Source organism: Gymnoscopelus braueri (assembly GCF_963280865.1).
Source record: "Gymnoscopelus braueri genome assembly, chromosome: 16".
Classification (NCBI taxonomy): Eukaryota; Metazoa; Chordata; class Actinopteri; order Myctophiformes; family Myctophidae; genus Gymnoscopelus; species Gymnoscopelus braueri.
Window position 1 is genome coordinate 26,698,006 of NC_137616.1, and position 15,515 is coordinate 26,713,520.

At 45.1% G+C, this 15,515-nt stretch overlaps 1 protein-coding gene across 1 annotated transcript in view; it reads left to right on the forward strand.

Moving 5' to 3' along the window:
* The window catches only part of syne1a (spectrin repeat containing, nuclear envelope 1a), a gene marked incomplete at its 5' end in the record, with an annotated part of 171,551 nt that overhangs the window by 42,903 nt on the left and 113,133 nt on the right, over nucleotides 1–15,515 (forward strand). Inside the window, 17 exon segments of the mRNA XM_080452284.1 lie at nucleotides 20–173; nucleotides 315–970; nucleotides 1,855–2,034; nucleotides 2,171–2,324; nucleotides 2,893–3,051; nucleotides 3,947–4,129; nucleotides 4,257–4,358; nucleotides 4,636–4,839; nucleotides 5,138–5,345; nucleotides 6,552–6,664; nucleotides 6,891–7,096; nucleotides 7,353–7,514; nucleotides 8,056–8,335; nucleotides 9,012–9,184; nucleotides 10,793–11,102; nucleotides 11,417–11,581; nucleotides 14,651–15,010. Of these exon segments, the coding sequence (XP_080308410.1) occupies nucleotides 20–173; nucleotides 315–970; nucleotides 1,855–2,034; nucleotides 2,171–2,324; nucleotides 2,893–3,051; nucleotides 3,947–4,129; nucleotides 4,257–4,358; nucleotides 4,636–4,839; nucleotides 5,138–5,345; nucleotides 6,552–6,664; nucleotides 6,891–7,096; nucleotides 7,353–7,514; nucleotides 8,056–8,335; nucleotides 9,012–9,184; nucleotides 10,793–11,102; nucleotides 11,417–11,581; nucleotides 14,651–15,010 (3,769 nt within the window).

The following is a 15,515-nucleotide window of genomic DNA, read 5'->3' on the forward strand; positions in this document are numbered from 1 at the left end:
CTTTTCCCCATCGGTATAGGCTTGTACTACTGCAGTCACAGCTGTCTCAGACGGAGCTGTTTGACCAGGCTCTGCTAACCCTAACCCAGTGGAGTGAGAACTTCCTGTCTGGCCTCAGAAGCACTTCCCAGGTTGATATCACTGACCTGGAGTGTACAGTCTCTCAGCTCAAGGTGAGTAATTAATATTCTATAATCTACTGTAATGAAAAACATGCTTAAGGACTCTTTTTAATCAATAAATAGAGTACGCAATCACTGTACGTTTTTATTTGGTTACTATTGAAGGTCTTTACATATTTATTTTATTTGTAGGATCATGAGACAAATCTAAAGGGCCAAACGTCCCTGAGAGAAACCCTCCAGGCAAGCGAGTCCTCCCTCCTTCCCTCCTCAACCTCAGAGGCCCAGCAGCAGCTTCAGGACTGGAAGGAGGACTGCTTCCAGCCCCTCATTGAGGCCCAGCGCCTGCTGCTCCTCCGTCAGGAGTGCCTAGCTGAGCTGGGGGTCTTCCTCCAGAACCACGGTGCAGCAGCCGGGGTGGTACAAGGCCTCCGTGAGGCCGTGGAGGGCAGGGGAAGCTGGGACTGTGCCAAAGCCGACGGGCTGCATCGCGGGCTCGGGGAGGTGGCGGGGGATGTTGCCCGACTGGAGGCTCAGGCAGTGGGGTTAGACGGGCGGTTGGGCAAGGCCCACCTCCATCTGTGTGGGGCGGAGTGCAAGGACTCGAAAGAGACGAGTCGTCCACGTGGAAGAACGTCCTGCAGGGGCCAGGCGGTGACCCTCATGGTGGTTCTGGAGGGTGTACAGCGGGGTCTGGGATGGAGGCAGAGCGAGGCAGAGGCTCTGGGGGCACTGTGGAGCTCCTTCAGGGAGAGGAAGGAAGAAGTCATGAAGAGCCTGAAAATGTTAGAAGAGTCTGCGAGGCAGGAGGGGGCCAGAGAAAGCACCATACAGGCCTTTCAGAACAGGTACTGGTGTTTATTTACCTGAATAACCTGACATGGAAGGGTCCAATACTAGTCAAGTCAATACTCGTGGATTTTGTTGTGTACACTGTACAGTATGTGCCATAAAAAAGCATGGCTTGGTTTAATTCCTAGGGGTTATATTTCAAACATTATAGCCCAATCAGACCAATATACCAGTGGTTATACCTGTAAAGGGCAATATTATATGCCATAAGAAACAGTTTTTCTCCTGCCAAAAAGTGATGGCAGCTCCTATCTAGCGACTGGAAGGTATTTTCTGCTTCAGAATGGCCTAGTTTCATTCTTGGGAGTTATATTTCAAACATTATAGCCCAATCATACTGTAGATGCAACATTTGGATCTTTTTTCAAAATGTTCACATTCCATCCTGATTGGCTAAGATTGGCTTCCAAAGTTTGCCTGTTTGGCCTGTTTTTAACCAAATGCCTCAAATCATGAACGCAGCGTCCAATTGCCGTGAAATATTGCTGGAACAATACCTAGCTACCTGCCCTGTCAGGCTGGCAGAGACCTGCTCCGAGGTGCTACGAGGAACACATTTTTCTAGTTTGTTTGTTTGTCATATCTGTGTATATGTATGTCTGCCAGACGGAGCTTAAGCAGCTCAATCATGCACACCTTTAGATTGCCTTGTTTACAGCGCCTCTAGATTGCCTTGTTTGCATTGCGCTCTATCACTGAGTTTTTTCCACTCTAATTTTCAACCCCAGAGACTGAGACATTCTGTCTTGCCTTTAGTACAGTATGTACCAAAAAATATGAATAAGGATTAACAAATGCAATAGCCCTTGAAAAATGACATAGAGTATTGTAACTGAGCTATCATTCCTCAATGCGGCTTCTGTGTCTGTATTTTCCCTAGGCTTCGTTTCTATGTCCAGTTGGAGGATGAACTCCAGTCCCTACAGCATTCCCAGCAGTGGCTAAGGGAGAGAGGCAGCCAGCTGGCCCAGAGAGACAGTGAGCTGGCTGGGGAGGCACTGAGAGAGTTGGCCCTGGTGGAGGCGACCTGGGAGAATGTCAGGACTCTGATCACTGATGGGTGAGGGATGAAAGGGTGTCAGAGGCTCACAGATTGATGAAAAACTTCAATTGATGATTTGTCTCCCTCTGACCTTTTGCTTAACATTATTTATTTGCATTATTTGTTTGTTTCGCTGCATACTTCCCCTCTGCAGTCAGGAACAGAGTGGAGTATTGGTTGATCTTCTCCGTCAGCTCCACGGTCTGAAGTCCACTCTCGGCACCACAGTGGAGAATGCCCAGGCGATCACTCACAACCTGCCTGACCACAACCACAGCCCTGAGGAGGCCAAGAGGACTTTATCCCGGGTTAGAACCTTTCTTTGTTTCTTTATGAATATTATTTATTATATTGGGTTTTGTTTTACTTTAATTGATATCACATAGTGGATAGATAAGAGAGAGAAAAGGGGGATGCATTAAATGACTATGATTAGAACTCACAATGTTACATTACACAGTGATCTGTGCTTTTAAAAGCAATAGAAATAATCTCTTGAGCTTTATTGGGTTTTTTTAATCCTTTGGACAGATATATATATATATAAGCATGGTTATGTATATGCATTTTGTCAATGAAGATGTCAATCAATCAATCAAGCAATCAATACATTCTCAGTCCAAGCTGTTTTATCACATTGTACAATACAAATAAACATATACTGTATACTATAATATAGTATACAGTATATGTTTAGATGTAAACATATTATGTTTATAAATGTATACATTTACATATAACTAAATGGTAAAATAAACAAATATACATTTCACAGCCTTTGAAAAGGATCATCCTGTGAAAAGTTGTGAGATGATGATGCTTCTCCCTCTAGTGGTGGTATATTGTCATCACATCTGCACTGCACTCTCTTCCTAGCATGAGGCAGTGCAAGCTGAGCTAAAAGATAAGCAGGAGAGCATGGACCAGCTCATTAGCACTGTAGAGGACCTGCAGAGAGAGCTGGCCAAGGTTCCCAACTGCGACACACACTCCATCCAGAGAGACATGGAGACTCTAAGAGACCAGTGGCTGGAGGTGAGGATGGTGTCCCATCCTATACTGTTGTATGCACCACTTGGGTTTACCACATTAACCCTATTTTGGGCATGTGATTATAGGCAGACATAAAAAAGAAAATACAAAAAACTTCAAAATTGTCACATCAACTTTTGAAAGATTGCAAAAATTGCAGACCCATTAAAGCTCACAATGCTTAGATCCTTTTTTCCCTTATTAGTCGTATGTACAAAGTATGTTGGGCTTAAGTGTTTAAGATCAATGGCAAAGGACCATGTTTACAGATGGTAGCTACTAGATAGTATGTACTTTTGTGGAGAAGAGCTTGATGTAATTAAGCTTGATGTAATTACAGCCAAGCCAAGCTGGTCAGACCAGGGGACAAATATTATTTGCAGAAAACTCTTTATGTCATTTGATAAAGGACAATGCAGTGTGTACTGAATCTGATGTAGATTAATTGTAGAATATGATTGGTGATGTACATACAATAAAGATTTCTGATCATTATTAAAGTCCACAATACACAACCACCCAACACTTGACGTGACGTCCTGTTTATCATATTTTATCCCTTTAGTTTCAGTCATTTAATTTTTCTTTCCTTGTGGGATTGGGGGGGGGGGGGGGGGGCGCGCTCAGCTGTCACAAACGAGCTAGTAATATAAGCAAGTCTGGACACGTTAACTGCCTTCCTGACTGTCTCTCACTTCTCTCCCACGCATCTGTCTACCCAATTATACCTCCATCTTCTCCTGTGTCGCAATGAAGTGCGACATCCCTTGATACCTAGAGAGACAGAGGGAGGGAGAGAGAGAAAGAAAGACAGACAATCCTTCTCGTTCAATTGATTGAGATGTGTTATGTCCTATATAACCTGGCAGAGTGACAGTCTTGGTTTTGTCCATTTTAGGTTTCAGAGAAAATTCAGACCAACACAGAGAGGCTGGGCTACTGTGTGGCCCTATGGGACGACCTCAAGGCCATGGAACACGACATTGACCAATGGGCTGCCGCCTCCATCGCTGACCTCACCGACGACGTGACTAATCTCGGTGACAAGCTGACGACAGAGGCTCGCCTCGCCACTTTTCAGGTTAGATTTTATTGGACAGGCCACGTGACGTGACTGATGAAATGAAAGGTGTCGACGGCATTCAGTCATATTCAGGCTGATTAGATTCAGTGTGATTGATGGAAGAGGCCTGTGCTTCAAACAACAGGTGGAGGTGGAGAAGAGGGAACAGAGGCTGGATGCCCTGCAGGAGAGAGTGACGGAGTTGAAGGAGCTAGCCAAACTCCAGGAGACCCCAATACAGCTACAGGTCAGTGTTGTGGGGAAAGGGGTGGCAGACCCTTACAGTTTAAACCGCTGCTGCTACTACTACTACTACTACTACTACTACTACTAGTAGTAGTAGTAGTAGTAGCACTACTAATAACTTTACTTCATATAGTAGACCTACAGTATACTGTAGCAGAACTCCAAGTACAAGATTTACAATGCACCAAAAAGCATGACACAATTCAGTACACACTTATCTAGAACGACTTACAAGTGCAAGCTCAAAGTACTCTAGTCAGCCTCTCTTATGTACCTAGGTCCTGGAGTCAGACCTGAGGAAGAAAATGACCCATGCCCAGGAGGTGTATAACCAGGCCAAGCGCGCCCTGACCTACTTCAGCTTCCAGAAGCAGCGGTTGGAGGACCTTATGTCCCAAATGGCCAAGCGGCTGGAGACAGTGGAAGGTTCTTTGTCCAACCTCACCGAAGCGACCTCCCCGGAAGACATGGGCACAGTCAAGGTAAAGTATGGCATCATAACTTCTTGGGGAAAATACAGAGATAATATATAGCAGGGTTTTATTTTGCTATTTAGCACATCTACAGGCATACTGTAGATTCTATACTGTATGCTGCAAAGAACACAATATCAGAGAAAATACCTGTCCCGATATGTCCATACAAACTCAACGATGAAGCAACATAAACTGCAATAATTATTGTGTAGCGCACCAGAAGATAACTGGATGTTGTTGTCCGCATAATCGCAACGTCATGTTTAGATTTAATAGCTCTCTTCTCTCTTGTCCTTGTTTCCAGGACCTGCAGAGCATCGTGCACCAGCAGAGGGCTGACATGGACTCAGCTAGGGAGGCTCTGAATGCTCTGTGCAGGTCCCACCCCTCCCAGGAGCTGTCTCGCCTCTCCTCCGACCTCACCTCCATTGCCAAAAGAACAGAGGCTGTGGCCCAGCGCTGTGCTAGGACCAGAGGCAGCCTCCAGGACGGGCTGCAGCTACACTTTGATGGTAAAAGCCCTGTTAAACTTTGTTGTGTGCTGGTGTCGTACACCCAAAATAGCTGATCTACAAGCTCACAATGAGTTGCAGAGCTGCTATTTTTGGCGTGTGACACAGGTGTGCAGCTACGCATGAATCACCGTTAAGGGACTTTCTTTCGGGAGGTTAGATTTAAGACGGTGTGTTCTAAGTAATTGAGGGGAGTCGTTTCACTTTATCAAAGTATTGGTAATGATAATGAAATTATAAGTTCTGCTATACTAGTTACAGATCGACATACAGTAGTCATTAAAATGTGTGCAGAGACTAGAGGAGAGGTTGTGGCACATATTAAGAAGTAGATTAGTTGAATTCTTTGCAGTTTTTTTGCAAAATGCCAACTGAGTTTAGTTACTTAAGACAAGGCAAGGTAAGTTTATTTATATAGCACATTTCAACAGCAAGGTAATTCAAAGTGCTTTATGTAAAACATTTAAGACATTAATTTGAATACAATAAAAACAAAAAGTTAAAATAAGGAAAAGTAAAACAGAAAAACTATTTGAGTGCAAAATAAATGATTTAACATCTACAATTATATCATTATGTATGTGGTAATTCTGATTCTGAGGACAGACAGTCCTGTCCCAGATGACCTGAGAGGTCCGGATTGTTCATGATGTAGCACAAGATCAGCAGATGGTACTTTACCTCTATAATTGACCTCCATATGAGAAGATATTGAATGTCTTACAATCACCCAGCAATACAGTACAACACAACATGATGTAATGTCCTTACGTGGAAGCGGTGCAACAGATTCAATTTAGATTAGCCTCGATTATCCCCAGAGCTCTCTCAATGCACTCACGCTTTGACACGCGCTTTCCTGCACACACATGCATTCACTCTTAAGCACACTGACACACACCTGTGCCTCTGAGAGTAATGTCGCTCTCATCACATCTACTGTCGAGGGAGTCGTTTTGGGCTTGTTGCCAAGGCAACCTGGCGCTGCGCTGTTCAGACACACCCACACCTCCCATCTGCCTCAGTGCACTCACCTCCTCTGCCCTCCTCCCTTTGGCTCCTTCATTCAGGCTCTCTCTCGCTCATCTTCCACTCCTCTTCATTTTCTTCACCTCCTCCCCATAGATCTTCGGTCCATCCTCTGACACTCACTCGCTCTTCAAATGTTGTTCATCTGCACTTTGTCTTTGCTCTTCCTCTAACCAGAGCTGGTCCAGGACTTTCAGTCCTGGCTCACAGAGCTGAAGGCGGAGCTAAAAGAATGTTCTAGCCAATCAGGAGATGTTGCCATCCTTGGAGCCAAGTTGCACAGGCTGAAGGTACTGTTTCTTTTCATCTGTCGGTCAACCGAGACTATATGAGCAGCATACCAACTTTTTTCCTTAATAATTTATTGGTGCAATAGGTGAGATGTGTGAAAAGTGTGAATCAATATGTTAGTCTCCCTACACCAGATCATTAAAAAAACATCTTGAAAGAATCGTGTTAACAATTTTAAACGTAAAACTAAGGCTTTCATGTGTTCTCCCCTCCCGGTATCGACAGGTGTCGGTGGAGCGTGCGTCGGAGGGTGAGCACCGCCTGTCAAAGGTGCGCGAGGAGGCGGACAGCCTCCTGCTCCACCTACCCAAGGCTGGGGCCGGGCAGGTCCAGGACCAGCTCTCCTCCTGTCAGAGGGAGTGGAGAAGCTACCAGGAGAGGTGCTCACAGAGCCAGCGAGGAATGGAGGAGAGCATCGACCTGCTGAAAGGGTGAGTGGGTCAGGGTGTGTGTGTGTGTGTGTGTGTCTGTGTGTGTGTGCGTGCGGTATACTCTGGTAGTGAATAATTCTTCAAGTGTTAGTGTTACTGTTTGAGTTCCAGCATGCATGTGTATAAATGTTGAATGTTATGTCTGTCAATCTCCTCTCCTCTCCTCTCCTCTCCTCTCCTCTCCTCTCCTCTCCTCTCCTCTCCTCTCCTCTCCTCTCCTCTCCTCTCCTCTCCTCTCCTCTCCTCTCCTCTCCAGGTTTGATGAATGTGTGGATGGTATAAGAGGCTGGCTGGAGCAGGTGGACCTCGACCTGAAGAAGGAGCCTGTTGTTGGGGTAGAGAGCCCACAAGGAGTTCCTGACAGCACTGAAGAACTGGAAAGAATAGAGAATCTCCACAAAGAGCTGTTATCAAGAAGGTTTGTTTGTTTGTGTGCGCCATTGCGCAGGCGTGTGTTGTGTTTTTGCTTGCACTGTATGTGTTTCTGTACGTGCACACATTTGTGCAAGGTGCTTTTATGTGTGCATTCACTTTGATTTACACTACGTTATGTCTCTACACACTGGAGGCAATGATGAAATGCCATAACGTACATCTCATTAGTGAGTAATGTCAATCATATTTGCACACAGCATTGTCACAGTAAAATCTTCTTAAGTCTTAATTTAATTCATTTGTAACTCACAAATCCCAGAGTTAAATTACTATCATTTAAATTATTTTAATGAATACATTTGTATTTAACCAATGGGGAGGGTATGTTAATACAACATAACTAGTACATCTGCAGTGGAGATGGTTACCTAAACTTCCATTGAGAAATGGTAGGGAGACCTGGGTTCAAATCGCAGGTAGGACATGAAAGTTATGGATTGCGGCTTTAACACTGAGGATGATACTGTGCTACTTTTTGGGGAATTTTAAATGATCTGGTATGACCAGTGAATGTCTGTTGCCAGGAGCTCCGTGGAGCGTCTCTGTCACGAGGCCCAGTCTCTGTCTGAAGCAGGCCGGGGGTCAGGCGGAGAGGTGAGGGTGACTGGCCAACTCCAGATGGAGCACCAGGCCCTGCTGAAGGTAGCCAGGGAGAGGCTGCGCGGCTGCCAGGAGAGCCAAGCCTTCGGGGAGACCCTGCAGGGCGTGTGGGCCTGGCTGGAGGAGATCCAGGAGAGGCTGGGGACAGTGGACAGCACCATGGGGACAAAGGAGCAGTTGGAGCAGAGGCTGGAGGCGGTACAGGTAAGAAAGGGAATTACAGTAAGTTCAGGGAAGGGAGAATGTCAGATCACTTGAGTTGTCACAGTACAATAGATGTACAGGAATTTGTCTTAGACACATACAGGCATAGGTGTAGATGACTTATAGATGTTCACTATACATAGTGGCAACATAATTAATCAATCAAACAGCACCTCACATACAATGCCAAGACATAACTAATTAAGAATCAATACAATAATCCTCCACATACACTATGCATGCAACGAGGATCAGAGGAGGTCACGCACATCCACATACCAATTAAAGGCAGGCGCTGAACTTCAAAGGAGGCAAAGATCAAAGAAAACTTTAATAAAAGTTTGCACACAAGTTTGGCACCACCTGAGTGACTCTGTGATGCCAAAATAAAGTCATTGAAGGAACACTATGCAGGCATACACAGAAAGATTACACAAAATACTTTTCAGTAGAATATTTTATCATACAAACATGCTTACATTGTCTCACACACACACATAGCACTTCAGTAGTCATTTGCTCGGATAGAGCATACTCAGTCCTTTTTTAATTTGTATTTTGTGGAATAAACACAAGAGGGGGCTATTTGCCTGTGAAACATCCGCTGTTCCGAGTTACTGTACAGCAAGGGAACACTAATTGTCACAGCACACTGACCCCTTTTCCGCCTCCGCAGGACATCCTGCTGCTGAAAGGTGAGGGGGAGGTGAAGCTGAACATGGCGGTGGGCAAGGGTGAGTTGGCGCTTCGCTGCTATGGCGAGGCGGGACAGGAAGCCATCCGCTCACAGCTACAGGAAGTGGCGGACGCGTGGGCCACACTGCTGGTGACCGCCATGAGCTGCCACAGGTACCGTAGCAACCCCTTCCACCTGACACATCACTTAGCACAGGGTTTCTCAACCTGTGGGTTGGGACCCAAAATGGAAGACTGTGCTAAATAACAAAAGAAAACCCTGGTTACCTATTTATAGTATCTCAGACGGATGGACATACTTTACCTGGACTGATGTTTTCTGGGGAGGTCACTTCGGTGAGGTTGGACAAAGGACCCCTTCACAGTGTCTCAGACAATGAGGAATTTTTAGTTTTTTGTAATATTTTTGACTGTTTTTTCTCCTTTTTACTTAATTGAATATTAGCATAATATCCTCATTACAGGCTTGACACTTATTCTTGGACCATCATAGATAATGAATGGTAACCCACAAAAACTGCATTTTAACTGACTATATTATTGTGGGATTAAAAGTCATTGATGATTGATTGATTACTGTGAACCAGGTGTTTTCATTTGGCAAACAACTGGCTCAATCTACCAGTGGTTGACATCTCTGTGCGGTTAATAGTGGCATCATAAACAACAGTATAATACATTATACTGTATATTTAAGACTTACCCAGTGTTACTGTACATAGACCATGTGAGCCAGAAGGTCCTCTCCTGGGGAAAAGATCATTCTTGTCATGTGAGCCCAATGTCATAACATCATCAATTACTATTAGGTTAACTACATAATGAGACGTATTTGTCTCTTTTTGTAACCCGGATTGATGTATCAGATTGTGTGTGTGTGTGTGTGTGTGTGTGTGTGTGTGTGTGTGTGGGTGTGGGTGTGGGTGTGGGTGTGGGTGTGGGGGGTTATGGGTGCATGCTTGTATGTGTTTAATTGAGTGATTATGGCCCCTTGTGGTAGAATAAATTGATCTAATTATGGACTAAATAGTGGATGATAGTGAATGGGGTGTGTTTGAGTTTCAAGAGGGACGGGTTAATGGGAGTAAAAGGGTAGCAGGCAACGTGGAGACGCATGTGTGTGTTTCTGGGCAAAGAACGGGGGGGTATTAACGTTATTGATGTGTGCAGGGGTAACAGATGGTGCTGTGTGTGTGTGTGTGTGTGTGTGTGTGTGTGTGTGTGTGTGTGTGTGTGTGTGTGTGTGTGTGTGTGTGTGTGTGTGTGTGTGTGTGTGCGCGTGTGTGTGTGTGTGTGTGTGTGTGTGTGTGTGTGTGTGTGTGTGTGTGTGTGTGTGTGTGTGTGTGTGTGTGTGCGTGCGCGTGCGCGCATCCCTAGGAAGGGAGTTAGCTATTATCACACACAAAATGTGTAATATCCTGCATTTTAAATTACATTAGAGACAGCATATACACATTGTGTGTTAACGTGTACTGTACATCTGTATGTACAGAATAGATTACATTACTGCATGCAAAAATTACTAAAACGTAATTTGATTAATGAGTTTAAGGTTCCAGTGGATTGTGTTGAACGAATCAAGTGATTTGTAATGTTTATTTACTTTTTGACCCTCCAGACGGGGTTACTGTGCTGTGTCTATACTGTACTGTACTGTACTATTTGCTCAGTATTTTCTGTGTGTACATTCAGTAAATTTCCCATGTGAGCGACAGCCGTAGACTAATGCACACATCCGCTCTCTTCCTTCCTCCCTTCCAGTCGACTAGAATGGACTGTGTCCCAGTGGGGGGGCTACCTGGACAGTGCAGCCCAGCTACGATGCTGGATGGAGGCTGTGGAGGAGGAGGTGTGTGCCCCCCTCACGCCCCAGCCAGGGCCCAGGGAGAAAGCCGCCCAGCTGGACAGACTCAGAGCCCTACTGGCCGACCTGGAGGACCACCAGATGGCGCTGTCCAGCCTGGAGGAAAAGGCCAGGGAGCTCTTCAAGAAGACTGGCGATGTCAGTTTTAACCACGGTGCCCGCACCCAGCTGCAGGCACAGTTTGATGACCTCACAACTCTGGTGGAGGTATGGAGGGTGTTTGTTTTGCTTTTGAAGTAGAATCATGTATAAATGCCCCAAGATATGAGGGTTTTGTGGAATCTAACTTTGTCATTCTTAATGACATGTTGTGTCCGTTGTGTCCTTATTCTGGGCATAGGCGAAAATAGACAAACATCCAGCAAAAAATGATTTAGCTAAAATAGCCGATCTACAAGCTGAGCTCAATGTGTCATAATGCAAGCTCTGCTATTTTCTGCTTAATCTAATATATTATACAACCTAATAGTCATACCCAAAAAAATATAATTCTTTGCTGACTACTTGTGTCCATTGTTTAGGAGAGAGTTCGGCGGGCGCAGGCTGTGGTGTTGGAACACCAGGAGTACCTGGAGGCTGTCAGGGAGCTCACTGATTGGCTTATGTCAGCAGGGGAGGAGCTACAGCATTGGTCTGATACTTCGGGAGACTCTGCCTCCATCAAAAAGATACTGTCTGAAGTGAGGGTAAGAAAGCAGAGAATCAGTGTCAGAATCAACCACATGAACCCTAGCGTCCCTATTCTGACTTGAACATTCTGCGAAAATAGTACATCAACAAGGTCACAGATCCCTATACTATCCCTATGTACTATTTTCATCAAAGAGATATGGTATAGAGGGAAATACTTTCAGACCTAGTATAGAGCCCTAGGGTCTCCACCGGTCATCAAATTATTGGCTCAGGAATGCGACAAAAACCCCAAAATCTCCATGAATTCAAGGTTTTATGGGGTGTGTAATTGAATAGAAAATAAGTCATTTTTTGGGTGAACTCCTTGAAGTGGTTAACAGTGGCTTCAGGATTGCAGCCCTGGTACTCAGCAGAGGGAATTATGTATTGTTCTGGCACCTAGACTTACTAAATGAGAAAGCAGGTGGATAATGAGACAGTTCCTGACCTGAAACACCAAGTAACATGTAAATACAGTAGTTGCAATTACACAGTGTGAAAAATGGTTGATGAATATCTTTGTTCTTTCTTTTTTCTATGAACAAAAGGCGAGTCCCAGTCCATTGTTTAGGTAAAACTGCTCAATATCTGACATAATAGCTGGCATTAGAAAGGCTAGTTAGTGTAGAACAGTGGTTTGTTTTAGAATGAGCTCAAGAAAGAGCTCAGGCGTGTCTAGTTTTTTCAGTTTCCTAAATGTTAATAAAATCATTACCAACCCAAATTTATGTTAACCAATTAGGTGAGAATATAATGAGTTTAGAATCAAATGTACAGTTTTGAGTCCACTTATTGTTGAACAATAATGTTGATGCTGAACTGGTTCCCATAGTATATCAAAGCATCATGTCTCTCAGTCTATATGATACCCATGACAAAAGAAAGAGAACTGGAATTGGGGAAGTCATGCCTCTGCTTGCTCAATAATTCCGCAATTACAGAGCTGAGAAAATATGTGAGAAACAATTGATTTGCATGTAAATTTCACATATGGGTCCTAATTATCACATGATAAATATGTGTGTGCGTGCTGAGCTGCAGCGTGCAGCATATCAGCAGAAGCAGAAACATAAATGGTTGTTTATACGAGACAATGACTGCTGTTCCATTTTGCGAGTATACAATCCTGAATGTTATTTTAACTTTGATAGTATAAAATGTGTAAAGGTGTAATTCTTTACACTGTCCGAATTAAAGTAAAATCTTTTTGTAAAAAAAATCCAAAATCCATTTGTAACTCTGAGAGTGTACAACTATAACCAAATGGACCCGTTTGCAATTGTAACCAACTAGAAGTTCTGCCCGCTACGCGGGCAGAATTCTAGTACCCCCCCCCCTAACCCCCCCAAAGAACATTTTGTTTGGGGGTACAAAAGCATGGGATTAAAAAAAAAAAAAAAATACCCAGAGGGTTGGGCCTCCCCCTTAGGGGTCCCTGGAGGTCTCCAGGCCGTGACCTACAGACACGGCGAAGGAAAACTGTAAAGCCACAGCCACACATGCAAGATGTTGCACATGAACTCTGCAGCCGCACTGAGGCGCTCCAACACAAACACTCTGACATTAAGCTGCACACAACAAACATCAGCAGCACACACAACATTCACCACAATGGCAAACAAATTACGTCCGCACAAAAATAAGCGAGGGCTCGCGTATTTTGGGGGTGAAAAATCGTGGGATAAAAATTTCCCCCAAAAAAGTTTTGACATTTTTTTAAATAATTTTGGGAGTCTTGGGGACCCCCACGAAACATCGCAGACCCCCGTGACACATCGCGGACCCCATCGGCTGTTTTTAGTTTTTCATGAAGAAATTTCCCCCCAAAAAGTTTTTATTTATTTTTTTACAATTTTACTTCTAGGGGGGTCCGCGGACCCCCTGGGAGTCTTGGGACCCCCGCGAAACATCGCGGACCCCCGTGAAACATCGCGGACCCCATCGGCTGTTTTTTTTTTTTCATGAAGGTGGTTGCTTGTTGCTTGGGGGTGGGGCGGGGAGATAGGCTCTGTCATGATTAATTGACCACACATATGAAGTGAAACAACTACATTCTATCCAAACGATATGTTATAAGTGAATTCCGTGCCTCATAGAAGAAGTTTGAGAGCGTTTAATAAGCGAAAATAAGAGGTGAAGGCACTCGCACCCTGACCATAGACCCTGACTCGCACAACCAACAATGGCTGCCGTTCGGCTTTTTTCAGGCTGCGAACTCGCCACCTGATTGGCCAACTTTTGCTGTCAATCACAGAACGATGAGCGACGTTGCCATGTCCAGGTTTTGTAAGCGTGAAGTGGGTGTGAATTGGTTAGAGAAAGTGCGGCGACGCATGCGCAGTGCGCAGCTTTGTGTTTTTTTCATGAAGCTGGTTGCTTGTTGCACGCGCACGATCTGGCAACAGCGGTGCATACGCATGCGCAGTGGCGAGTTTTTGACAAACACATGATCAGCGACACAATCCGATTGTAAGGTAGATGGACCCTTACGGCTCAAATGTCCCAGTTGACCCTTACAGGTCCATTTGGTTACATTTGAACACTCTCAGAGTTAAACTTTACACTGAGGATTTTGCCAGTGTGTGGTCTCAATGTTAAACATTTTATTTTCTCCTATTCAAACAATCTGAAGTGGTTGAAGAGGGTCTTCATCTTGTCTTCATCAAGTTGCTGCTTCTACAGTACCTTGCTTATATACGGTATATCACACACCTCAAGTGTTTGATATTCACACGTTTTGTCTCCTCACTGTTCTTCCACTCCATATAAGAACGAGAGAGAGAGACAGAGAGTGTGAGCGAGAGGATGAACAATGAAGGTAAAGGATATAGATGTAGACGACAATTGTGGAAAATGTTATGACAAAACAAACAACAACAAAATAAAAATAAAATTGTGCGAGGGAGAGTGAGAGAGACACAGAGAAATGGAGTGGGTAGACCCTTATGTAGCCTGCTTTAAATAGAATTGATGCTACATCTGTAGGTTGCTGTGGTTTCCGTAGACACTGTTTCCGTAGCAACTTTCTCTCCTCTTCCCCCTCTCCTCCCATCCATCCATCGTTCCGTCCGTCCACCCATCAGGAGCGAGTGGAGTGCCGACTGCTAGAGGGCCGCGAGCGTCTAAGCCGGGTGCGCCGGAGTGCGGCGTGCACGGCAGAGCGCACGGCCGCGGGAGGCTGCGAGGCCATGGATCGTCAGTTGGGGGCGCTGGCCCAAGCCCTGGAGCAGTGGGAAGGGGCTGCCCTGCGGGCCAGGGACGGCCTGGAAGGTGCCCTGGCCACGGCCGCAGCCTCCGAAGAGGAGTACGGACGCCTGACCGCCAGGCTGGAGGAGGAGCTTAAGGAGTTGGACGGGCGGCTGAGGGAGTGGAGCCAGGGGCTGAGTCGGGCGGAGGGGCGGAGCAACGGGGAGGAGGCCGTGGAGGGGTGGCTGCTGGCTAAGGTACTTGTATGGATGGAGGTTCAAGCCTGATTCATACTTCATCGTGCGACGGTGTCTCCAGCCGAGAATAGCCGACCTACAAGCTCGTTCTCGGCGTGTGGCGCCATCGCGCAACGGAGCATAAATTAGGCTTTAATCTGTTTGCTCACCAAACCCTGGCTGTTTTATTGTTTGTGGGTTTTCTAAAACAGTTAGATACCCTTTAGTCACAGTTTTTAATTAATTGTTTTACAAAAATAAATAAATAAATGTTTTATTGCAGACAGTAGATGAGATTGATGGTAACATCAGGTCAGTCAGTAGTCAATATAATATTTGATAATGAATATAGTACTAATGAATGGCAAGGATGCACACACACACATACTGTACAGACCCATAATCTCGCTGCATGCAGACATGAATCCTCTGCATACAGCGATGAGTTTTCCTGTCAGTAATTATCCAGACTAAAAACTGATTAAGTTTGTAAAGCAGCTTTGCCGGAACGGCTGAGGAGTGACAG